The sequence below is a fragment of the Dendrobates tinctorius genome, unplaced genomic scaffold (assembly GCF_039654945.1).
Source record: "Dendrobates tinctorius isolate UK_male_01 unplaced genomic scaffold, ASM3965494v1 ptg000342l, whole genome shotgun sequence".
Classification (NCBI taxonomy): Eukaryota; Metazoa; Chordata; class Amphibia; order Anura; family Dendrobatidae; genus Dendrobates; species Dendrobates tinctorius.
In genome coordinates this window covers 7,204,516-7,231,213 of record NW_027362008.1, presented here as the reverse complement: position 1 = coordinate 7,231,213, position 26,698 = coordinate 7,204,516, and the positions used below count along the sequence as shown (strand labels likewise).

Here is a 26,698-nt window from a genome sequence, read left to right as displayed (position 1 = left end):
GAGCAGTTACATCTGTGTGAATAGAGCAGTTACATCTGTGTGTATAGAGCAGTTACATCTGTGTGAATAGAGCAGTTACATCTGTGTATAGAGCAGTTACATCTGTGTGAATAGAGCAGTTACATCTATGTGAATAGAGCAGTTACATCTGTGTGTATAGAGCTTGTATATCTCTGTGTATAGAGCTTGTATATCTCTGTGATGCTGGCTGTGCTCTCTCTCATTTCTAGGTGCAGGAGCTTCCACCCGGCCTGGAAATGGATCCGCTGGGTCATCGGCAGCAGGTACAGTCCACATGAGCCACCTGACCCCCGATGAGCAGGTAGATGTCATGTTCAGGGGAGTTATGGTCACAGGTTGTCAGCTGCATTACTGATGATGCTGGTGTTCTGACGAAACCTCTCATATTCGTTGGTGGTAACAAGGGATTTGGAAAAGTATTTTCTCCCCTTCTAGATGTCCTCTATTATTGCTCCATTGCTCAATTTAAATTTTTGGTTGCCACAGCCCAGGCGATCACCAACCACACAACTCATCACATAGAACTGCTCCTCTCATCTGAAGAATTGTCCAGTGTAAGACCCAGCGCAGGATTTCCCACACTGTACACAATATATGACGGCAGTGTTCTTACACTGAGGGAAGTTATTCCTCTCGTATGATCCATGTGAGAAAGTCTCTGCACCCTTTTGTATCAGACCAAGCACCAAATGTGATGGATAAATGGCTGAAGAGCAGAATCCAGGCCGCACCATGTAACGACAGAACCACCAAGGTTCCCGGCATAAGACTGGCGCACATGGGGTAATGCTACAAGTGATATACAGCATATTCAGACGTTTCCTTATATAACAATTCCCAGCTGTACTTTCTCCTTTTGGAGTAAAGTTTCCTCACTTCTATCGACAGATTTACTAATGTCGAGCTTTAATCACCAACCAACAACAAAGCAGCCGATGCTGAGGGCAAACGATGGGAATTATCTGCCTCAATCATCTGTTACACTAATCAGTGCTGATCGGTGGATCCTACATCGACATGGCGCCATCAGACTGCCACATTCAACACAGATCCTTTATGAATCATTAGCCAGCCGTCTGGTGGAACATTGCTGCTATGACATGACTGCTGGCGATCACATTTCTTAGCATGGAATTTGCGTATTCGTGCAGTGTAAATCAGCTCAGGATTGTTTTTGTCAGCTGCTCCCACAGATTGTTCCCCCCATACCTTTCAGAACATGTTTCGCCACAGCTGTGTTTTCAGGGGCTATGAGACTTCTATCATCTCTCTCATGTACGGTAACATCTACCAGTGTCGCTCCTTCTCACCGTTGGTTCATTGGTGCATCCTTCTTATATGATTGACATCAGCCGGGTCCAGTAGTCTTGGCACATTCATGGGATCTCGTCTCATGACGTCATCATCTTACCACTAATGGTGAGACTACCCAGAATACCGTGACGTCTCCTGCAGAATGACAGTGATACGGCACACATCCAGGATTTTATACCCCACACTAGTGGCAGGGATGTGAAGGAGCCTTCGTGAGGAGTAAATACCCTTCTTTCTTATGTTAATCTGTGTTGCTGATTTAGAGACATCCATAATTGAGATTGTAGCTAATAACACGCTGGTGCAGTGGGCAAGCGCTGCACTTACAGATCTCCTGTGTTGTCACTATTCCCCACCCACTGCCTCCTGTCTCTGACACGTCACTGAAACATGAGACAGGAGGCAATGGGTGGAGATTAAGAGAGGGGAGGAGATCTGTAAGTGCAGTGCCCGCCCACTGCACCCGCCGTTCATTTTGAATAAATTTGATTTGCAACAAATTTGATGCTCGGATGTTTCCTAGGGCTGAACTGAACTAATTTTAAGCTCTTTCATTTAAATACAGCCTTATTGATGTGCAAGGGACCTAAGCCTCTAGAGGAAAATGGATGGTAACCAGTGGTAAATGGGCTGTTAATGACACACTGCAGGATCAGACTTTTTAGTCTACTTAGGCTGGTTTCACACTCGCGTTTTTTTGCGTTGTATTTTAGCGCTAAAAAACGCATGCGTTTTTTTTTCCTATATTTTGCATGGGATGCGCTTATGTGCGCATACACATGCGTTTGTATGCGTTTTTCCGTCCATGTGTTTTTTTGTGGTGTGCGCTCGGGCGCACAAAATGCATCCTTTTTGTTGACCATTAGTTAGACAATGGAATTTGGGGGTTTGTGTTAGAGTTAGGGTTAGTTAAGGGGGGTTAGGGTTAGGGTTAGGGTTTGGGTTAGGGTTAGTATGGTTTGGTTAAGGGTTAGGGTTTAGGGTTAGTTAGGGGTTAGGGTTAGGGTTTGGTTAAGGGTTAGGATTAGTATAGTTTGGTTAAGGGTTAGGGTCAGGGTTAGGGTTAGGGTTAGTAAAGTCATGGTTTGGGTTATTGTGAGGGGCAAGCTAAATGTTGGAAAAAAAACGCAAACGCGGTAAAAACGCACTAAAAATGCATACAAACGCATAAAAACGCTGCGTTTTTTTCATGCATGCTCATAAAAATGCTTGAAAAAACGCAGCATTTGTATGCGCTTGTATGCGTTTTTTCTATGCGTTTTTTTGCGGGAAAAACGAGCTGCAAAACAAAGCAAGTGTGAAAGTAGCCTTATATGATAGAAATTGTTCCCCTTTTTGAGGCAGATGCCGACATTGCTGGCGTTTATACTCAGGTGGTGCAGATGGAAGAAGCCGTGCCATCTGCACACAAGATGGAGCAAAAATGATCCCTGTTGGGAAAGTGAACGTAACGATGTAGAGGCTGGGCACAGAAACGTTGTACGTAGAACGCGGGCACAACTCTAAATCAGTGGTGCTCAGGTAGGATCTATAAAGGAACTTGGCACACACACAGGAATCCAGGGAGAATATACATACAGCAGACGTTTCCATCTCAGTGACCTTCAGCAATGCACTGAGCATAAAATCAATAGGTGCAAAATGAACCAAAATATTTACAGACAAATAATCTGGGTACAGTCATGATTAAGGAAATCAATGCCCAATACATCATTAACATTATAGCTAAAGATACATCTAATAATACACAGATTTCAAGCAATCCTGGAGATCATGTGAAATCGCATAAAGAAGCACCCGAGGAATGTACTGTGAGCTTGTGATAGGGCGAAATATCCTAAAGGAGAAGATATATGATGTATACAGTGCGTGAACTAGCACCAGCCATGCATATACTGGGAAGCAGTCAGTGTTGTTCGTACCCTTAGGTAGCAGAGAAGTATCTTGGGACCAAATATCTGTGGAGTGAGATGGTGCCGTTATTGATCTATGATCAGAAGGGCCGCTATGGTAGCCAAGGGGAGGCGCACAAGTGCTTACCAGTCTGGTAGAAAAGAGTTACTCTTGAGTAATGACGCGGTATCCACCGCTTGTCCCGAGTGCCAGTGAGTGTTTATAGAAGAGAATAAAATGGTGGCTAACCGGAAGGTGTTACCCGGAAGTGCGTGCGTTCCAGCGGCACCATATTGCTTTCCACACGGCTGGAAAGGAGTAAAAAGAGGGCGCGTGCGTTCCAGGCCCATCATTGTACATTCCACAGTGCCAGACGTGACAGGAGAGAGGAATGGGACGCTGTATTCAAGAAAGGCAGTGTGATCCAAGAAAATCCACGCTCAAGGAATACCGGCTCACATCATTCAGTGTTGTAGGTTCTAACTATAGATGGTGTTTGCATTGAATTATAAGACATGCCAAAATACCATAGAACTAATGCTGTAGGTTCTGTAACACAAATAGTGTTGAGTTATAAGTCATGCCAAACTAGAAAGGCAATATACAGGAATAATCCAGAGCATGACGAGATCGCATTATGATAGCACTAACACTGACGGAGCATCATAATCCCTGTGTAACCCCTTGGGTGCCAGTGTATTGAGCTCGTGGATCCAATACGCCTCCCTTCTTTTGAGAGGGTTGACACGGTTGCCACCCCTGCGTGGTGATTGAATTTGCTCATACTTGAAATTTGAATTGGGCAATACTGCAGCCCGCGGTGATGTGCTGGAAAGGGATCGGAAGTAGGAGATGGTTACTTGTGTTTAGAGATGCGATTCCTTAAGTGTTGTGTGGTCTCTCCCACATAAAGAAGTCCGCCGGGGCATTTAACGAAATACTCTACAAACAATGTATTGCGGGTGAAGTATTCTTTAATGCTGTACTTTTTGCCCCTATAGGGATGATGAAAAGAATTGCCCCTCAGGACATTATTGCACTGCGCACACTGTAAACAGGGGACGGCACCAAATTTGGGATTCATAAGAAAGCGTTGTTGTTTCAACAGACGAGGTGACCCCACGTCACTTTACAGGAACATCCCATCCCAGATCAGACGTACGGTCATGTGAATGGTGCGCTGCACTCAGCTGTCAGCCGCAGACCTCAGCCAAGTCTTTAATTTCAGGAGCTGCCGCCCATGAATCAGGGGACAGCCAGTTCATTACAACACGGAAGGATACGCGACAGCCCGGTGTATCAGAGGGTAACACTCATTACATCGGGCACTGCACTTTCCATTTCTTGCTTCCATAGTACACTACATTTCCAGCATTTCTTTCCCTTTTACCTGGACTGTCCCTATGTTCACTGATCCTGTCAGCCGTACGGATTGCCAGTCCAGATCCGCAGTACGTCCGAGGTTCATTACCTCTCCACACTTGGTTCCATGTGCATCTTCCTTGGAACAGAAGGGGTTATTGTGCTCGCCATAGCAACCAAATAGATCCTTGATCTCCAAACTTTACAAGAATGCCCACAGGGACTTTTTAAAAGGCCTTGTACCACCCAGTACAATATGTATTCACTCTTGCTATCAGCCCAACCACACCTTGAACTTGACCTTATCTCACTAGCTAATGAACTCCCTTCAAATAGTAAGCAGTGTCCATTTGTCCCTACCACTATGGGCTAGTCCCGAACATTAACATTTACCCCACGTCACTATCTAATTACAGTCAACTACCTTATCCTACCTATCTTGCATCCTAAGCCCTATACTTATTCTGCACTGCACACTACCAACATCATACATTAACTTATACAATGTGATATGGTAATGCATAATATATATCACAATACATTGCCAGTCACATTATATCACATAACCACACAATATGACACTACACACATTATGCACCATACAAGGTTATTGGTGTCTTCAGGAGCAAGAATGCAGCAGTCCAGTCCACACCCCTTACATCAGCGGCCAGGCAGATGGAACTGATTACTGCCTGGTGAGAGGAGTCCGCAGTGAGTGATCGGCTCCAGAGGAGAGAGGACGTGAGCCGGATACTAGTGTGTGTGAGGGGGGCTGCATTATACTCTGAGACGGCTGCATTATACTCTGTGGGGGCTGCATTATACTCTGAGGGGGCTGCATTTTACTCTGAGAGGCTGAATTATGCTCTATGAGGGGGCTACATTATACTGTTTGTGTGGTGCTGCATTATACTCTGAGGGGGGCTGCATTATACTGTGAGGAGGGTGCATTTTACTGTGAGGAGGCTGAATTATACTCTGATGGGTGCTGCATTATACTCTGAGGGGGTTGCATTATACTGTGATGGTGCTGCATTATACTCTGAGGGGGGCAGCATTATACTGTATGTAGGGTAACTGTGCTATACTGTGTTTGTGTGGTGCTGCATTATACTCTGAGGGGGGCAGCATTATACTGTGAGGAGGGTGCATTTTACTGTGAGGAGGCTGAATTATACTCTGGGTGCTGCATTATACTCTGAGGGGGCTGCATTATACTGTGATGGTGCTGCATTATACTCTGAGGGGGGCTGCACTATACTGTGTGTAGGGTGACTGTGCTATACAGTGTTTGTGGGGGCTGCATTATACTTTGGGGGATGAATTATACTGTGTGGGGGGCTGCACTATACTGTGTTGAGGGCTGCAGTATACGGTGTGTGGGGGCTGCAATATACTATGTTTGTGAGGGCTGCAAGTATACTGTGAGTGGGAGGCTGCATTATACTGTGTGGAGGGCTGCATTATACTGTGTGTTTGGGGTCCCTGCACTATTCTGTGTGGGGGCTGCTTTATACTGTGAGCAGGGGCTGAGGAGATCATTTGCATATTCCCAGTGCCTTCTGGGATAAGTGAAGAGTCTCCGCGAGCTCAACGATCACTAGGTTTTGGCCGTTGCAGCTGAAAAGAGGAAATCGGAAAACTGCGCGCCGACATCTTTCATCGTTTTTAGGAAATCTCAATATGGAAGAGGCCAGGAGCCATTTGGTGAGCTGCATTTCTTGCTACATGTTCACAGACTTACCAGTGGAAAAGCCAAACTTCACATGCCACAAATGCAAGCTTGTGTCCCTGTTGGAGGAAAAGTTGCAAAATCTCGAAGAGAGGTTAGCTACGTTGAAGATCATTAAGGAAGGTGAAGAGTTCTTAGAGCAGAATTATCTCTTCATGTTACAGAAAGAGAAGAAATTCGAAGTGCACCTGAAGAAACAGAGGAATGGAGACATGTGACCCAGAGAAGCAGGAGGATCAGGAGGCAGTCAGCACCCATACTGCTGAGGAACCAGTACCAGGCTCTCACGCAGGAAAACGATGAAGAAATACATCAGGATAAGACTTTACCCACAAACAGCAGCCTTGTACGCCTTCAGAGTCCTCCTGGATGGAGAAAGAAAAATGTTGTGAAGAAGAAACGGAGAGTGGTGGTCATGGGGGATTCCCTGTTGAGAGGAACAGAGGCCGCTATCTGCAGACCGGATATAACTTCAAGAGAAATGTGCTGTCTTCCAGGTGCAAAAATTAAAGATGTGTCTGACAGGATATCAGGACTCTTCAGACCTACAGATGACTACCCATTCCTGCTACTACATGTGGGGACAAATGACACCGCAAGAAACGACCTGGAAACATCTGCAGAGACTTTGAAGACTTAGGCAAGAAAGTGAAAGAACTGGGAGCGCAGGTGGTCTTCTCTTCCATCCTCCCAGTGGATGGCCATGGAACAAGGAGGTGGAATAAGATTCTGCAGGTGAACAACTGGCTACGTCGATGGTGCCATCAGCAACGATTTGGATTTCTGGATCACGGAGTGAATTACCTATACGATGGACTACTTGCTAGAGATGGGGTGCACCTTACAAAAACTGGAAAGCATGTATTTGGAAGTCGCCTTGCTACACTTGTAAGGAGAGCTTTAAACTAGAACAACATGGGAAGGGAAGCAAAAGACCAGAAAAAGCCATACACCTGACAAATGCTATTGAGAACTCTGCTATTAGAAGTGGAAAGGAAGAACAAAGACAAAAGAATCTAAATAATAAAAATATTGGAGAAAGAGAAACCAATCACAAACTAAAATGTTTCTATACTAATGCACAAAGCATGGGCAACAAACAAAGAGAATTGGAACTACTAACACAGGAAAAGAAATATGATGTCATTGGAATCACTGAAACTTGGTGGGACAATACACATGATTGGAATACAAGACTAGAAGGATACAACTTATCTGCAAGAAACAGACTTGATAAACGAGGAGGGGGTGTCACATTGTATGTTAGAAACGCGTATATCTGCACAGAGATCCAAGCTTCAGAGACTGGGAGTTCTGTGGAAACTGTTTGGGTAAGAATACAAGGACAGAACAATGGAAAGGACACCATTGTAGGCATTTACTACAGGCCGCCTGTGCAAGCTGAAGATATGGATGAACTCTTTATGCATCAAATGGCCAAGTTCTCCAAAAAATATGACATAGTGCTCATGGGAGATTTCAACTATCCAGACATTTGTTGGGAATCTCTCTCAGGGCAAAACTAACAGGTCAAGGAAATTCTTATCCTCTCTTGCTGACAACTTTATCTTCCAAAAGGTAGGGGAGAAAACAAGGGGAACTGCTACCTTGGATCTAATCCTTATAAACAGGGAGGAAATGGTTGAGGAGGTAAAAGTGGCTGGGACCCTAGGAGGTAGCGACCATGCTATTTTTTAGAATTTTGGAGAGCTAGAGGAGGAAGACCTGTGAAGACTCAGACTTCAAGATTAGATTTCAGAAAGGCAGATTTTAAGGGTTTCAGAAAGAGAATTGGAGGGATCTAATGGCTGGATATCCTTAAGGACAAAAATGTCCAGGAAGGATGGGAAATCTTGAAAAATGAAATTCTCAAAGCACAATTGTTAACAATTCCGAAAAGAGGGAAGAATAGGAAGCATTTAAGGAAAGCAGGATGGATGAACATAGAACTTAAGCACATGCTAAAAAGGAAGAAAGAAATGTTTATACAATGGAAAGAGGGAGGCATATCTAAAGAAGAATATAATGCTGTCTGCAGAACCTGCAGGGCACAAATCAGATAATTAAAGCTGACAATGAATTGAGGCTTGCAAGAGATGTCAAAAGCAATAATAAAGGATTTTGGGGATATGTCAAAAGTAAAAGAAAAGTCAAAGATGCTATAGGATTTTTACAGGATGAAAATGATGAAATGGTAAGACAGGATGTTGAGAAGGCCGAACTTTTAAATTCCTATTTTGCATCTGTTTTCTCTCAGAAAGGAAATGTAACATCAACTGTTCTTCACTGTCCTATTAAGGGAATAGAACAATCCAGGATATCTATAAACAGAAAGATAGTGAGGAAACACTTAGCTAACCTAAATGAATTCAAGTCTCCAGGTCCAGATGAATTAGACCCCAGAGTACTGAAGAAGATGGCAGAAGAAATTTTTGAACCCCTCTCCATAATCTTTGAAATTTCTTGGAGAACAGGAGAAGTCCCAGAAGACTGGAGAAGAGCAAATGTTGTTCCTATCTTCAAAAAGGGGAAGAAGATGGACCCAGGCAACTATAGGCCGGTGAGTCTGACTTCTATACCAGGAAAGATCTTTGAACAAATTATTAAACGACATGTATGTCAGTACCTGGATAAGAATGAAGTGATTAAACAGAGTCAGCATGGGTTTGTAACTAATAAGTCATGTCAGACTAACTTAATTTCATTCTATGACGGAATCACTGATTGGGTGGATCAAGGAAATGTTGTAGATATAGTATATCTTGACTTCAGCAAAGCATTTGACAAAGTCTCTCATACAATCCTTATTGAAAAAATGACTAAGTATGGAATGGACAAGGCAAAGGTGGATTCATAACTGGCTTAGTGATCGGACCCAAAGAGTGGTCGTAAATGGCTGCACATCCAGTTGGAAGAATGACTCAAGTGGGGTACCACAGGGCTCTGTCCTGGGCCCTGTATTGTTCAACATCTTTATCAACGATTTAGATGAAGGAATTGAGGGTAAACTGATTAAATTTGCTGATGACACAAAGCTAGCTAATACTAGAGAAGAGAGAGAGAGGATTCAAAAAGATATAAATAAACTGGAGCAGTGGGCAGCAACTAACAGAATGGTTTTTAACAGGGAAAAATGCAAAGTACTACATCTGGGCAATAAAAATGAAAAAAGCATATACAGAATGGGAGGAATAGGGCTAAGCAACAGCACATGTGAAAAAGACTTGGGTATACTAATAGATCACAGACTGAACATGAGTCAACAATACTTGGGAGATGTTCCAGCAACTTCGACCAAAGGATGGTTAAAATCAAAAGACTTTATTCCAAAAAAATGATTAAAAACAGAATAGATGCATAAAAAACATATGGTTCACCAATGTGACAGACGCTTGGGTATACTAATAGATCACAGACTGAACATGAGTCAACAGTGTGATGCAGCAGCAAAAAAGGCAAATGCAATTCTAGGATGTATTAACAGAAGCATACAGTCTAGATCACGTGAAGTCATTATTTCCCTCTATTCCTCTTTGGTCAGACCTCATCTGGAGTATTGTGTCCAGTTTTGGGCACTACATTTTAAAAAAGACATCAACAAACTGGAGCAAGTTCAGAAAAGAGAGACCAGAATGGTGACCGGTCTGCAAACCCTGTCTTATTAGGAAAGGTTGCAGGATTTGGGAATGTTTAGTTTGCAAAAGAGAAGACTGAGAGGAGACTTAATAGCTGTCTACAAATATCTAAAGGGCTGTCACATTGTAGAAGGATCATCTTTATTCTCATTTGCACAAGGAAAGACTAGAAGCAATGGTATGAAACTGAATGGGAGGAGACACAGATTAGATATTAGAAAAAACTTTTGACAGAGTGATCAATGAGTGGAACAGGCTGACACGAGAAGTGGTGAGTTCTCCTTCAATGGAAGTCTTCAAATAGAGGCTGGACAGACATCTGACTGGGATGATTTAGCGAATCTTTCTTTGAGCAGGGGGTTGGACCAGATGGCCCAGGAGGTCCCTTCCAACTCTACGATTCTATGATTCTATACTATGTGGGGGGCTGCATTATACTGTGTATGTGGGGGCTGCACTATACTGTGTGTGTTTGGGGGTGCTGAATTATACTGTGTGTGGGGGGGTTCATTATATTCTGAAGGGTCTGTAATATACTCTGAGGAAGGCTGCATTATACTCTGAGGAGACTGCACTATACTCTGAGGGGGCTGCAGTATGTTCTGAGGGGGCTGCATTATACCCTGAAGGAGCTGCAGTACACTCTGAGGGGGCTGAATTATGCTCTGAGGGGGCTACATTATACTGTTTGTGTGGTGCTGCATTATACTGTGAGGGGGGCTGCATTATACTGTGAAGGGGGCTGCATTATACTGTGAGGAGGGAGATGCATTATACTGAGGGGGCTGCAGTATGCTCTGAAGGGGCTACAGTATACTCTGAAGGAGCTGCAGAATACTCTGAGGGGGCTGGAGTGTACTCTGAAGGGGGCTGCATTATAGTCTGAGGGGACTGCAGTAGCAGTATACTATAAGAGGGGCTGCATTATACTCTATTAAGGACCATGGTCAGTCATTATACCATATGTACTATATGGGACCTGCATTATACTGTATCGAGGACTATCTCTCCCCATCATTCTTCCTCAGCTGGAGTAAAGAGGCCGGGAAACAAGCGTCAAACAACTTCAATGTTGTCGATCGCGCTCATTTAGTGGCCTCAACTCAGCGCATGTAACTACAACAGAAATATTTGCGTGATTGAGCAATATGTGAGCATTTGGGGCCCAGTGGCGTAGCGTGGGGTGGGCGTGGGGGGCGGTCCGCCCCAGGCGGCACATGTGTGGAGGCAGCGCGGCAGCAGCAGCAATTCCTCTCTGTGGGAGAAGCGCGGAGGCAGTGAGGCACAGTGCAGTGCAGCGGCAGGCAGGGAGCAATCACAGCAGCTCCGCTGCCTGCAAGAGGGAATAACAGGAGAAGAGCTGCAAGGACCCGTCCTGCTTCCTGCCCGCCGCCCGCGCTTCCTGTTTGACACAGAGAAGCGCCGCTGAATGACATCATCATTCAGCGGCCGCTGCTGTGTGAGCGAGGAAGTGCGGGCGATGCGGACAGGTGAGAGGAGAGAGGTGGTGTCTGTGTGTTTGTATGTCTGTGTGTGTATGTCTGTATGTATGTGTGTGTGTGTGTCTGTCTGTGTGTGTATGTATGTATGTATGTCTGTGTGTAATGTATTTGTGTGTATCTGTGTGTGTGTGTGTGTGTGTAGGTTAGCCTGGCCCTGGAGGAGATTGGGACATGAGAAGACCATGATGGGGAGAGAAGGCCATAATGCCTGGGGTGATGGGAGAAGGCCATGAGGGGGTAATGGGAGAAGGCCATGAGGGGGTAATGGGAGAAGGCCATGAGGGGGGTGATGCAGAGAAGGCAATGATGGGAGTGATGGAGCAGGCAATAATGGGGGTGATGGAGCAGACAATGATGGGAGTGATGGAGCAGGCAATGATGGGAATGATGGGGATAAGGCAGTGATGAGGTGATGGAGAAGGCAATGATGGGGAGAAGACAATGATGGGATGATGGAGCAAGCAATGATGGGAGTGATGGGGAGAAGGCAGTGATGGGGTGAAGGAGAAGGCAATGATGGGGGTGATGGAGCAGACAATGATGGGAGTGATGGGGTGATGGAGCAGGCAATGATGGGAGTGATGGGGTGATGGAGAAGGCAATGATGGGAGTCATGGGGAGAAGGCAGTGATGGGGTGATGGAGAAGGCAATGATGGGAGTGATGGGGAGAAGACAATGATGGGGTGATGGAGCAGGCAATGATGGGAGTGATGGGGTGAAGGAGAAGGCAATGATGGGGAGAAGGCAAGGGTGGGGATGATGGGGAGAAGGCAATGATGGGGGTGATGGAGAGGGCAATGATGGGGTGGTGGGGGAAAAATAAATGATGGTGGGAGAGAATGCAGTGATGGTGGTGGTGGAATGGGCAATAAATGTGGGTGGTGGGGGAGAAGAAAATGATGTGGTGGTGAAGAGGGCAATGATGGGGTGGGGGAGAGGACAATAATGGGATGTGAGGGGAGGAGGACAATGAGGGGTGAGGGGGATTGGGATGGGAGGAAGGGGGACTTATAATGGCCTTAGGAACAGGGGGAGGTGGAGGAAGACATTATCGTTTATTATGTCTAACACAGTCCCTTAGTATATAGTGTACTCACTATGTCTAACACAGTCCCTTAGTATATAGTGTACTCACTATGTCTAACACAGTCCCTTAGTATATAGTGTACTCACTATGTCTAACACAGTCCCTTAGTATATAGTGTACTCACTATGTCTAACACAGTCCCTTAGTATATAGTGTACTCACTAATTCTGTATAACACCATCCTTAGTTACATAGTTTCCTCTTTTATTATGTATAACACCATCCCTTATTACGTACCATCCTCTCTAGTTATATATGGTGCCGTCCCTTGTTATATAGCTTCCTCTACTGTTATGTATAGTGCTGTCTCTTACATAGTGTATTCTTGTTAATTTTGTTATTCACAGCGCCCTCTTTTATTACATAGCCCCCTCTCTTTTTAGATATAAAATGACTGCTGATCGAGGAGCCGGTGACCAGACGACCAGTCCATCAGCTCCTCCATTAGAAAGGAAGCTTTCCCATGCTCCATCAGCCATCATTGCATTATACAGCTAACAAGACAGGACGGTATGTAATAAAAAACAGGGCTCTATATAATCCAATATGTAAGGTCTGTCACATCATTAAAAATTATTATTAAAAAAGCCATTAGGTCTTCATCCAGCATCATCAAGCTAATACATACATATATAGAGAGAACTGCAAGAAGATGAAAGTCTAGAAATAATAACAGCAGAGTTAGTAGCAGACTAAAAATTAGATCTTTGAGTGTAGTGTGGGCTCTTCGGATGCTTCCAGATTATCAACGACCAAAGGGGCGGCAAATTTTTCGACCGCCCCGGGCGCCACAAACAGTAGCTACGCCACTGTTGGGGCCCCACTGTAAACTTTTGCCCAGGGCCCCACTTTGTGTAAAACTGTCTCTGAGTGCGGCGGCCGGACAGCATCGTATTTACCTGTAGATTAACCCTGTATTTGCAGGATAATAGCATTAGGAGTCATGATAGATTCCCTCTGTGTACCAGCAGTTGGTGACAGAACCGGCAGAATTATAAAGCACGTACATTATCGGCACTGCGTCTGGTACCGTGAGGCACATGGAGGACAAAGAACTAAACCCAATACAAATAATAGTCCTCCCTGTAACCGCACACTGAGCGAGCTGAACACTGAATGAAAGGCTTATCATCACCCCTAAAGGTCCACCATTACCAAGAAGACGATAGCCCACCGTGCTCACCAACAAAGCGGTGTCTGCACAAGTCACTGATCGCTGCCGGATCCATTCTACCTGACGATTACTGGACATGTGAACACAGCCCTTGTTGTATGTAACCACTGCTGTGGATGGAGACAGTCGTTGCCCATTGAGGTCATCCTATCTCTTTAGAGTCCCTTTAGGAGGGTTAAAACAGGTTTTCCCCAGAGATCCAGAGATCCAGTCATCGCTCTTGGCCTCGCTGGGTACAGCATGGAGTAGGAGATCTGCACTTTGCCGAGATGATGCTTCACATCCAGGACTTGGGCTCTACGCTTCTGGGTTTCCGCAGAGTAATCCGGGAAGGAGGAGATGTCGTCACTGCCAATTTTCTCTCCTTTAGGCCGGCGTCACACTAGCGAGGAGATAAAACATTGCATAGCACTCATACCAGTACTCATCTATGGGCAGCTCCCGTCACCGTTTTTTTTTCTTGCCCGTATTCTACATGTGAGAGAAATCCCAGCATGATGAGATTGTTCCATTGGCCTCAAGGACACCGTTCTCTCCTAGTTTTCCCTCCTATCTCTCTGACCGCTCCTTTACTGTTTCTTTTGCCGATTCCTCCTCCTCTCACCTTCCCCTTACTGTTGGGGTTCCTCAAGGATCGGTTCTAGGCCCCTTCCTCTTCTCCTTGTACACTGCCCCTATTGGTCAAACAATCAGTAGATTTGGTTTCCAGTACCATCTCTATGCTGATGACACCCAATTATACGCTTCTTCTCCTGACATCACGCCAGCCTTTCTAGAAAACACCGGCGATTGTCTAAACGCTGTGTCTAATATCATGTCCTCACTATATCTGAAACTGAACCTGTCAAAGACTGAACTCCTGGTGTTTCCTCCCGCTACTAATGTACCTATACCCGACATTGCCATTTCCGTGTGTGGTTCCACTATTACTCCCCAGCAACATGCCCGCTGTCTTGGGGTCATACTTGATTCCGAGCTTTCCTTTGCCCCCCACATACGATCACTGGCTCGCTCTTGTCATCTGCACCTCAAAAACATTTCTAGAATTCGACCTTTTCTTACTTTTGACTCTGCAAAAACTCTTACTGTTTCTCTTATTCATTCTCGTCTCGACTATTGTAACTCCCTTCTAATCGGTCTCCCTCTTACCGCGTGGGATGCAGGTGTTGGAGTGTGGTCAGGTGTCCCCACCTTACCTGAATGGTGGGGTACCACATCTCAGGAGGAGGTGCAGTACCTCTGTGGCAACTGAACCCTCAGTGGCACCACAATTGTCTCAGGCCCAGGAGAGATTACACCTCAATGTAACAGGCTGAAATTGGCTGGTGTATGACAAAGTACAAGGTGTGTATATAGTATGGGGAGAATTGGAAGCTCCCTAGAGATTTTAGGAGGCTGACAATGATGTTCTCAGTCCAAGTATGGACGCAGGCAGCCTAATAAGCAGGACTGCTGCACACACAAAAGGGTGGAAAATGAACGCTTGGTAACTGTGCAGAAAAGAGGAAGAAAAGTATTTTTGCTTTTAAAAAAGCAGTTTGTACAGCAGTGTGCAAACAGCAGTGCAGCTATCAGGCAGCCTAATAACCAACAGAGCTGATGCACCAAAATAGAGCCTCCCCTTGCACTGCATGGCGGTCGGTGTTCACGCCCTTTTATAGGCCCTGTGACGCCACACAAAGCCAGCCAATCACTTGCATGCCCTTCTCAAAGATGGTGGCGACCGATGCCCATGTCATCGCGTTGCCCACAGTGTGCGTCCTCCATCATTGGCTGAAAAAGGGCGCTGGAAGCATCATTTGAAACGCGACTTTGGCGCTCTGGTCGCCGACCTCGTGGCCGACCTCACGCTATGGTCGGGTTTCGTTTCATGAAAGCCGACTTCAGCGAAAGTCGCCGACTTATGAATATGACCGACCCGTTTGACTCTAGTTATCACGGATAAGAGCACACTATGTTATATCACATATCAGCTTACAAGTCAATATTACAGACTTACACAAAGAAAAGTCTGTTTTCTGGATCAGCCAGAAAGAACTGCTTAAATTCAAAAGCCAACATATAGATAACAGTCTATTCTTGGTTTGCTAAAAATAGATGTCTGGTTAATTAAGATACAATGCTGTGTCTCTACATCCGGCACCAGTGGTATGATCTCTGGAAGGCATGTATCAGACACCAGTGGTACAATCCGTGTGCAGCCTGTATCCAGCACTGGTTGCGTGATCTGCAGGAGGCATGTATCAGACACCAGTGGTACAATCCGTGTGCAGCCTGTATCCAGCACTGGTTGCGTGATCTGCAGGAGGCATGTATCAGACACCAGTGGTACAATCCGTGTGCAGCCTGTATCCAGCACTGGATGCGTGATCAGCAGGAGGCATGTATCAGACACCAGTGGTACAATCCGTGTGCAGCCTGTATCCAGCACTGGTTGCGTGATCTGCAGGAGGCATGTATCAGACACCAGTGGTACAATCCGTGTGCAGCCTGTATTCAGCACTGGTTGCGTGATCAGCAGGAGGCATGTATCAGACACCAGTGGTACAATCCGTGTGCAGCCTGTATCCAGCACTGGTTGCGTGATCTGCAGGAGGCATGTATCAGACACCAGTGGTACAATCCGTGTGCAGCCTGTATTCAGCACTGGTTGCGTGATCTGCAGGAGGCATGTATCAGACACCAGTGATACAATCCGTGTGCAGCCTGTATCCAGCACTGGTTGCGTGATCTGCAGGAGGCATGTATCAGACACCAGTGATACAATCCGTGTTCAGCCTGTATCCAGCACTGGTTGCGTGATCTGCAGGAGGCATGTATCAGACACCAGTGGTACAATCCGTGTGCAGCCTGTATCCAGCACTGGTTGCGTGATCTGCAGGAGGCATGTATCAGACACCAGTGATACAATCCGTGTGCAGCCTGTATCCAGCACTGGTTGCGTGATCTGCAGGAGGCATGTATCAGACACCAGTGATACAATCCGTGTGCAGCCTGTATCCAGCACTGGTTGCGTGATCTGCAGGAGGCATGTATCAAACACCAGTGATACAATCCGTGTGCAGCCTGTATCCAGCACTGGTTGCGTGATCTGCAGGAGGCATGTATCAGATACCAGTGGTACAATCCGTGTTCAGCCTGTATCCAGCACTGGTTGCGTGATCTGCAGGAGGCATGTATCAGACACCAGTGATACAATCCGTGTGCAGCCTGTATCCAGCACTGGTTGCGTGATCTGCAGGAGGCATGTATCAGACACCAGTGGTACAATCCGTGTGCAGCCTGTATCCAGCACTGGTTGCGTGATCTGCAGGAGGCATGTATCAGACACCAGTGGTGCGATCTGTGCACGGCATGTGTCAGGCACTGGCTATATGACCACAGCCCGATATGTCTGACTCCAGTGCTGTGACCTTTCAGTGAGAAACATATTTTCACAGCAACACAAGAGACTAGTTGGACAGGTGGGATCCTCAGCGGCTTCTCACTCCCCGCTGCATTTAGTGCATCACTCCAAGGGATCAGGGGGGGAGAGAAGCTGCTAGAGACCAGTCTGTTATGAATGAGTCACCGTAGGAGGCAAAAACAGAAATACTAACTAAGTCCAGAAAATCAGAGAAGTTGGCAGCTATCGGATTGCAGACCCCTGAACCTATCAACAACTAGCAGTAGCCGTGGGGGGTTCCTACGGTGCCCTAGACCCCTCGATCACAGCCGGAGAACTAAATAGCCTAAAGACAGAAAGGGAAATCTAAACTGCCCCAGAGCAGACCCCAAAGCAATAGGCAGCCCCCAACATATAATGACGGTGAAGCAAGATAAAAAACACTCACACAGATAGAATGATAGGCTGAGCAAATGATGGGGCCCAAGCTAACTAAATAGGACAGGATAGAAAAGCTGCTGTCTGTAATCCACCAAAACCCTATCAAAACAAGAGCCAACAGAATGATAGGGAAAAAAGCCCTGAAGACACTAGGCTTCAAAAAGACTATATCAGTACTCAGGTATTTTCTGAAGACAGAGCAAAAAGGAATTCAGCTCACCCCAGCAGGGAATGGCAGAAATCCAGAAAAACAAGGCAAAACAAAACCAAAACACAAATGCAAAAGGCAGAGCAGAAAACTTAGCTTTTGAGGAGCAGGAATCAGACTGGTCTCCTAGAATCCCTCTGAGAAATCACCAGCAAGGCAGAAGGGCGTTGGCTGCCTTATATCCAGTCAGCAATTCCAGTCACCCAGTCATCATCATCCTGCTCAGGTGCTTGGTAATCAGCCTCACTACCTTCCTTCACCAGAAGAGGGAGTTCATCAGACCTCAATGGTGAAGGGGAAAATGAACTCACAACACCAGTCAGAATGTTTTTCCCTGACACATCTTAGCATTAGAGTCAGACATACCGGGCTGAGATCGTACAGCCAGTCCCTGATACCATGGAGCGGGCAGCATGGATCAGCTGGCTGACTGTTGCACGGCGTGTGACCATAGAGCAGTACCCCGCTTCGCAGTGTACCATGCCACCGTCCTTATTCCTGGCTCTGATGAGTTATCTCTTGTGGATCAAGGGCAAGGTGATTCCATTTTTCTCCTGAAGTCACTAACAAATATTCAGAACCGGGAGGCACCGAGGGGGCACATACTTGTTTCCATCATGGTAATAATGACTGATCCCATTCTTTTGTTTCGTAGACTCGTTCTTTCCGTGTCCTGATTCCTGGATTCTTATTACTAACAAGTGTTATCTCTTCTCTGAAAAACTGAAGAGCCAGAAGGAAAGTGAGAATGAGTGCAAGAGGCAGGACGCCAAACTGGCAACGGTGAAGAACGGAAGGATACTGGTCAGTGATGGAGAATGAGCTGAGTACTGCGGACATAGAGGACAGGGAATATGGGGGAGAGTAGACGAGGAGGACAGTGTGGACAGAGGACAGGGAATATGGGGGAGAGTAGACGAGAAGGACAGTGCGGACAGAGGACAGGGAATATGTGGGAGAGTAGACGAGAAGGACTGTGCGGACATGGAGGACAGGGAATATGGGGGAGAGTAGACGAGAAGGACAGTGCGGACATAGAGGACAGGGAATATGGGGGAGAGTAGACGAGGAGGAGTGTGGACAGAGGACAGGGAATATGGGGGAGAGTAGACGAGAAGGACAGTGTGGACAGAGGACAGGGAATATGGGGGGGAGTAGAAAAGGAGCAGTGTGGACAGAGGACAGGTAATATGGGGGAGAGTAGACGAGGTGGACAGAGGACAGGGAATATGGGGGAGAGTAGACGAGGAGGAGTGTGGACAGAGGACAGGGAATATGGGGGAGAGTAGACGAGGAGGAGTGTGGACAGAGGACAGGGAATATGGGGGAGAGTAGACGAGAAGGAGTGTGGACAGAGGACAGGGAATATGGGGGAGAGTAGACGAGGAGGACAGTGTGGACAGAGGACAGGGAATAAGGGGGAGAGTAGACAAGGAGGAGTGTGGACAGAGGACAGGGAATATGGGGGAGAGTAGACGAGGAGGACAGTGTGGACAGAAGACAGGGAATATGGGGGAGAGTAGACGAGGAGGAGTGTGGACAGAGGACAGGGAATATGGGGGAGAGTAGACGAGGAGGACAGTGTGGACAGAGGACAGGGAATATGGGGGAGAGTAGATGAGAAGGACAGTGCAGACATAGAGGACAGTGAATATAGGGGAGAGTAGACGAGGAGGACAGTGTGGACAGAGGACAGGGAATATGGGGGAGAGTAGACGAGAAGGACAGTGCGGACATAGAGGACAGGGAATATGGGGGAGCGTAGACGAGGAGGACAGTGTGGACAGAGGACAGGGAATATGGGGGAGAGTAGACGAGGAGGACAGTGCGGACATAGAGGACAGGGAATATGGGGGAGAGTAGACGAGGAGGACAGTGTAGACAGAGGACAGGGAATATGGGGGAGAGTAGACGAGGAGGACAGTGCGGACAGAGGACAGGGAAAAAGGGGGAGAGTAGACGAGGAGGACAGTGCGGACATAGAGGACAGGGAATATGGGGGAGAGTAGACAAGGAGGAGTGTGGACAGAGGACAGGGAATATGGGGGAGAGTAGACGAGGAGGACAGAGGACAGGGAATATGGGGGAGAGTAGACGAGGAGGACAGTGTGGACAGAGGACAGGGAATATGGGGGAGAGTAGACGAGAAGGACAGTGCGGACAGAGGACAGGGAATATGTGGGAGAGTAGACGAGAAGGACTGTGCGGACATGGAGGACAGGGAATATGGGGGAGAGTAGACGAGAAGGACAGTGCGGACATAGAGGACAGGGAATATGGGGGAGAGTAGACGAGGAGGAGTGTGGACAGAGGACAGGGAATATGGGGGAGAGTAGACGAGAAGGACAGTGTGGACAGAGGACAGGGAATATGGGGGGGAGTAGAAAAGGAGCAGTGTGGACAGAGGACAGGTAATATGGGGGAGAGTAGACGAGGTGGACAGAGGACAGGGAATATGGGGGAGAGTAGACGAGGAGGAGTGTGGACAGAGGACAGGGAATATGGGGGAGAGTAGACGAGGAGGAGTGTGGACAGAGGACAGGGAATATGGGGGAGAGTAGACGAGAAGGAGTGTGGACAGAGGACAGGGAATATGGGGGAGAGTAGACGAGGAGGACAGTGTGGACAGAGGACAGGGAATAAGGGGGAGAGTAGACAAGGAGGAGTGTGGACAGAGGACAGGGAATATGGGGGAGAGTAGACGAGGAGGACAGTGTGGACAGAAGACAGGGAATATGGGGGAGAGTAGACGAGGAGGAGTGTGGACAGAGGACAGGGAATATGGGGGAGAGTAGACGAGGAGGACAGTGTGGACAGAGGACAGGGAATATGGGGGAGAGTAGACGAGAAGGAAAGTGCAGACATAGAGGACAGTGAATATAGGGGAGAGTAGACGAGGAGGACAGTGTGGACAGAGGACAGGGAATATGGGGGAGAGTAGACGAGAAGGACAGTGCGGGCATAGAGGACAGGGAATATGGGGGAGCATAGACGAGGAGGACAGTGTGGACAGAGGACAGGGAATATGGGGGAGAGTAGACGAGGAGGACAGTGCGGACATAGAGGACAGGGAATATGGGGGAGAGTAGACGAGGAGGACAGTGTGGACAGAGGACAGGGAATATGGGGGAGAGTAGACGAGGAGGACAGTGCGGACAGAGGACAGGGAAAAAGGGGGAGAGTAGACGAGGAGGACAGTGCGGACATAGAGGACAGGGAATATGGGGGAGAGTAGACAAGGAGGAGTGTGGACAGAGGACAGGGAATATGGGGGAGAGTAGACGAGGAGGACAGAGGACAGGGAATATGGGGGAGAGTAGACGAGAAGGACAGTGCGGACATAGAGGACAGGGAATATGGGGAGAGTAGACGAGGAGGACAGTGTGGACAGAGGACAGTGAATATGGGGGAGAGTAGAGGAGGAGGACAGTGCGGACAGAGGACAGGGAAAAAGGGGGAGAGTAGACGAGGAGGAGTGTGGACAGAGGACAGGGAATATGGGGGAGAGTAGACGAGGAGGACAGTGTGGACAGAGGACAGGGAATATGGGGGAGAGTAGACAAGGAGGAGGTGGACAGAGGACAGGGAATATGGGGGAGAGTAGACGAGGAGGACAGTGTGGACAGAGGACAGGGAATATGGGGGAGAGTAGACGAGAAGGACAGTGTGGACAGAGGACAGGGAATATGGGGAAGAGTAGACGAGGAGGACAGTGTGGACAGAGGACAGGGAATATGGGGGAGAGTAGACGAGGAGGAGTGTGGACAGAGGACAGGGAATATGGGGGAGAGTAGACGAGGAGGACAGTGTGGACAGAGGACAGGGAATATGGGGGAGAGTAGTCGAGAAGGACACTGCGGACATAGAGGACAGGGAATATGGGGGAGAGTAGACGAGAAGGACTGTGGACAGAGGACAGGGAATATGGGGGAGAGTAGATGAGAAGGACAGTGCGGACAGAGGACAGGGAATATGGGGGAGAGTAGACGAGGAGGAGTGTGGACAGAGGACAGGGAATATGGGGGAGAGTAGACGAGGAGGACAGTGTGGACAGAGGACAGGGAATATGGGGGAGAGTAGACGAGAAGGACAGTATGGACAGAGGACAGGGAATATGGGGGAGAGTAGACGAGAAGGACAGTGCGGACAGAGGACAGGGAATATGGGGGAGAGTAGACGAGAAGGACAGTGCGGACAGAGGACAGGGAATATGGGGGAGAGTAGACGAGGAGGAGGTGGACAGAGGACAGGGAATATGGGGAAGAGTAGACGAGAAGGACAGTGTGGACAGAGGACAGGGAATATGGGGGAGAGTAGACGAGAAGGACAGTGTGGACAGAGGACAGGGAATATGGGGAAGAGTAGACGAGGAGGACAGTGTGGACAGGGAATATGGGGGAGAGTAGTCGAGAAGGACACTGCGGACATAGAGGACAGGGAATATGGGGGAGAGTAGACGAGAAGGACAGTGTGGACAGAGGACAGGGAATATGGGGGAGAGTAGACGAGAAGGGCAGTGTGGACAGGGGACAGGGAATATGGGGGAGAGTAGACGAGGAGGAGTGTGGACAGAGGACAGGGAATATGGGGGAGAGTAGACGAGAAGGACAGTGTGGACAGAGGACAGGGAATATGGGGGAATGTAGATGAGAAGGACAGTGCGGACATAGAGGACAGGGAATATGGGGGAGAGTAGACGAGGAGGACACTGCGGACATAGAGGACAGTGAATATAGGGGAGAGTAGACGAGGAGGACAGTGTGGACAGAGGACAATGGATACCAAGGAGACTGAGCCTGGAGAACGTGGAACATGATGGACAGTAGACTTGTTAGGAAATTAGGCTGGTTTCAGACTTGCGATGAGGAGGGCTGCGGATGGTGGCCTACTTCCTCCTTTCTTCCTCCGTGAAGCTCCGCCCATGCTCCGCCTACTGTCGCATGCACCCAGCGTTTCCCTGCGTACCCATCCTTAACAGTGGGTACGCAGGAACATGCTTTGTATGCGGATGCATCCGTATGCGGCGATTTGACGTGTGCGGCGATCACATGGAAAGACAAAATTTATACCCTTAAAGATAAGAAAAATAAGTTTTATTACACTGTCCCAGGGGGGTTCCGGTCTGATGGGTGTCGCAGGTCCGGGTCCAGGACCTCCCATCTTCTTATGATCACCACCCTCCTGCTGGCTTCATGGCTGCCCGGCATCGCACTCCTGCGCAGGCGTACTTCTCTGTCCTGTTGAGTGCACAGGCGCTGGGCCTCTCTGACCTGTCCTGGCACCTGCGCAGGACCACGATACCAGCGACCATGAAGCAAGCAGGAGGACGGCATCGCAAGAAGATGGGTGGTGCCATACCCGGACTTGTGACGCCCATCGGACCGCATCGGACCGCCCCCCCCCCAGGTGAGTATAATAAAACTTATTTTTCTTCTCTTGCAGGTCAGACTGGGAGCTTATCTATAGCATTATAGAATGCTTTATATCAGCCCTGAAAGGCGGCGGCCACATCTTATATCCACCAAAACAGCTGACAGGTTCCCTTTAACAACATTTAAAAAGCATAACATTGGCTATAATACAACAACCACCAAGCTGGTCTATGTAAAGAACTGGTGTCCCAGTCCTGTGATCCCCAACTGGCAATCTTTTAGTATACATGCATGATATAACAGTAAATTACAACCCCAGTAGTGCACTAGATATTACACAGCGTGCAAGTGCCGCCATCACCTCCTATATAATTATCGCACTACGTGACCTTCTCGGGTGGTCCGTATGTTATATATACGTGGGATAGACCCCTCTGCACATAACGCACCATCAATAAATTATAGAACTGGAAAATGCCATTAATTCATCTTAAAGTGCAGAGAGCGAGTATCAGCACATAGATATTCAGCAAAAAAGAACGAGACTCGTGTCATGTCATTTCTAGATAAATGTACTATACTGGCACGACCAATGGGTTTTTCATATTCAAAGCCATGAGAAACATAGGACTATTCCCCCACTCGTATCGCCGCTACCAATGTGGCTTCATCAGGGGCAGGTAGAGTGTATATATATGCATATAATATATTATATAGTTATATAACATGTCTACATGTCTTTTTCCTTTTTTGTCCTTCTGCTATAATTGATGTGTAGTCATTGAGCCCTCACTGATATATAGATGGTGCCTCTAAAATACAACTGTATCTGGTTGTAACCATCAGTGTATGCTGGGTCTTATTGTACAGCGCTGCAGACTATGTGTGCATCATATAAGTAACGGTATCCCTATATTACACCGGTCTCCTCAATATCGTTTCATACAGAAGCTGTTGAACACCACTAAGCAGGATTTCTGGATTGGGCTAACGAGTCGTGGCACTGAACACCAAGGAGAATGGACGGGGAAATGGGACGATGAGGCCATCATGTAAGTGATACTTGTGTCCAATGTAGAGTTATGGCCCCTCAGTAATGACCACAAGGTGCTAATGATAGTAGCCATCTCCCACCATGTGTGACTGCTGTATGATAGTCTGGTGGTGTATACTGGTGTACAGTGGATAAACTGGACCGGTGTTATCTATAGAGGTCACTACTGGCCCCTCCATGGAATATTGCCTCATGTCTCCTGGCCCCTCAGTAATGACCACATGGTCCTAATGATAGCAGCCCTCTCCCACCATGTGTGACTGCTGTATGATAGTCTAGTGGTGTATACTGGTGTACAGTGGATAAACTGGACCAGTGTTATCTATAGATGTCACTACTGGCCCCTCCATAGAATATTGCCTCATGTCTCCTGACCCCTCAGTAATGGCCACATGGTCCTAATGATAGCAGCCGTCTCCCACCATGTGTGACTGCTGTATGATAGTCTATTGGTGTATACTGGTGTATAGTGGATAAACTGGACCGGTGTTATCTATAGAGATCACTACTGGCCCCTCCATAGCACAATGTTTCATGTCTCCTGGCCCCTCAGTAATGGCCACAAGGTCCTAATGATAGCAGCCATCTCCCACCATGTGTGACTGCTGTATGATAGTCTAGTGGTGTGTACTGGTGTACAGTGGATAAACTGGACCAGTGTAAACTATAGAGGCCACTACTGGCCCCTCTACAGAATATTGCCTCATGTCTCCTGACCCCTCATTAATGGCCACATGGTCCTAATGATAGCAGCCGTTTCCCACCATGTGTGACTGCTGTATGATAGTCTAGTGGTGTATACTGGTGTACAGTGGATTATCTGGACCGGTGTTTTCTTTAGAGGTCATTACTGGCCCCTCCATAGAATATTGCCTCAAGTCTCCTGACACCTCAGTAATGACTACAAGGTGCTAATGATAGTAGCCGTCTCCCACCATGTGTGACTGCTGTATCATAGTCTAGTGGTGTGTACTGGAGTACAGTGGATAAACTGGACCAATGTTATCTATAGAGGCCAATACTGGCCCCTCCATAGCACAATGTTTCATGTCTCCTGACCCCTCAGTAATGGCCACATGGTCCTAATGATAGCAGCCGTTTCCCACCATGTGTGACTGCTGTATGATAGTCTAGTGGTGTATACTGGTGTACAGTGGATAAACTGGACCGGTGTTATCTATAGAGGTCACTACTGGCTCCTCCATGGAATATTGCCTCATGTCTCCTGGCCCCTCAGTAATGACCACATGGTCCTAATGATAGCAGCCCTCTCCCACCATGTGTGACTGCTGTATGATAGTCTAGTGGTGTATACTGGTGTACAGTGGATAAACTGGACCGGTGTTATCTATAGAGGTCACTACTGGCTCCTCCATGGAATATTGCCTCATGTCTCCTGGCCCCTCAGTAATGACCACATGGTCCTAATGATAGCAGCCCTCTCCCACCATGTGTGACTGCTGTATGATAGTCTAGTGGTGTATACTGGTGTACAGTGGATAAACTGGACCAGTGTTATCTATAGATGTCACTACTGGCCCCTCCATAGAATATTGCCTCATGTCTCCTGACCCCTCAGTAATGGCCACATGGTCCTAATGATAGCAGCCGTCTCCCACCATGTGTGACTGCTGTATGATAGTCTATTGGTGTATACTGGTGTATAGTGGATAAACTGGACCGGTGTTATCTATAGAGATCACTACTGGCCCCTCCATAGCACAATGTTTCATGTCTCCTGGCCCCTCAGTAATGGCCACAAGGTCCTAATGATAGCAGCCATCTCCCACCATGTGTGACTGCTGTATGATAGTCTAGTGGTGTGTACTGGTGTACAGTGGATAAACTGGACCAGTGTAAACTATAGAGGCCACTACTGGCCCCTCTACAGAATATTGCCTCATGTCTCCTGACCCCTCAGTAATGGCCACATGGTCCTAATGATAGCAGCCGTTTCCCACCATGTGTGACTGCTGTATGATAGTCTAGTGGTGTATACTGGTGTACAGTGGATTATCTGGACCGGTGTTTTCTTTAGAGGTCACTACTGGCCCCTCCATAGAATATTGCCTCATGTCTCCTGACACCTCAGTAATGACTACAAGGTGCTAATGATAGTAGCCGTCTCCCACCATGTGTGACTGCTGTATCATAGTCTAGTGGTGTGTACTGGAGTACAGTGGATAAACTGGACCAATGTTATCTATAGAGGCCAATACTGGCCCCTCCATAGCACAATGTTTCATGTCTCCTGACCCCTCAGTAATGGCCACATGGTCCTAATGATAGCAGCCGTTTCCCACCATGTGTGACTGCTGTATGATAGTCTAGTGGTGTATACTGGTGTACAGTGGATAAACTGGACCAGTGTTATCTATAGAGGTCCCTACTGGCTCCTCCATAGAATATTGCCTCATGTCTCCTGGCCCCTCAGTAATGACCACATGGTCCTAATGATAGCAGCCCTCTCCCACCATGTGTGACTGCTGTATGATAGTCTAGTGGTGTATACTGGTG

The 26,698-nt window shown here is 47.4% G+C and overlaps 1 protein-coding gene across 1 annotated transcript in view; it reads left to right on the top strand.

Annotated features, from left to right (window-relative positions):
• Nucleotides 1–230: 230 nt before the first annotated feature.
• The window catches only part of LOC141074916 (C-type lectin domain family 2 member G-like), a gene marked incomplete at its 5' end in the record, with an annotated part of 86,130 nt that continues 59,662 nt past the window's right edge, over nt 231–26,698 (top strand). The window contains 3 exons of the mRNA XM_073562225.1: nt 231–284; nt 18,411–18,559; nt 24,076–24,179. Coding sequence (XP_073418326.1) covers nt 231–284; nt 18,411–18,559; nt 24,076–24,179 — 307 coding nt within the window. The remainder of the gene's footprint in view (nt 285–18,410; nt 18,560–24,075; nt 24,180–26,698) is intronic.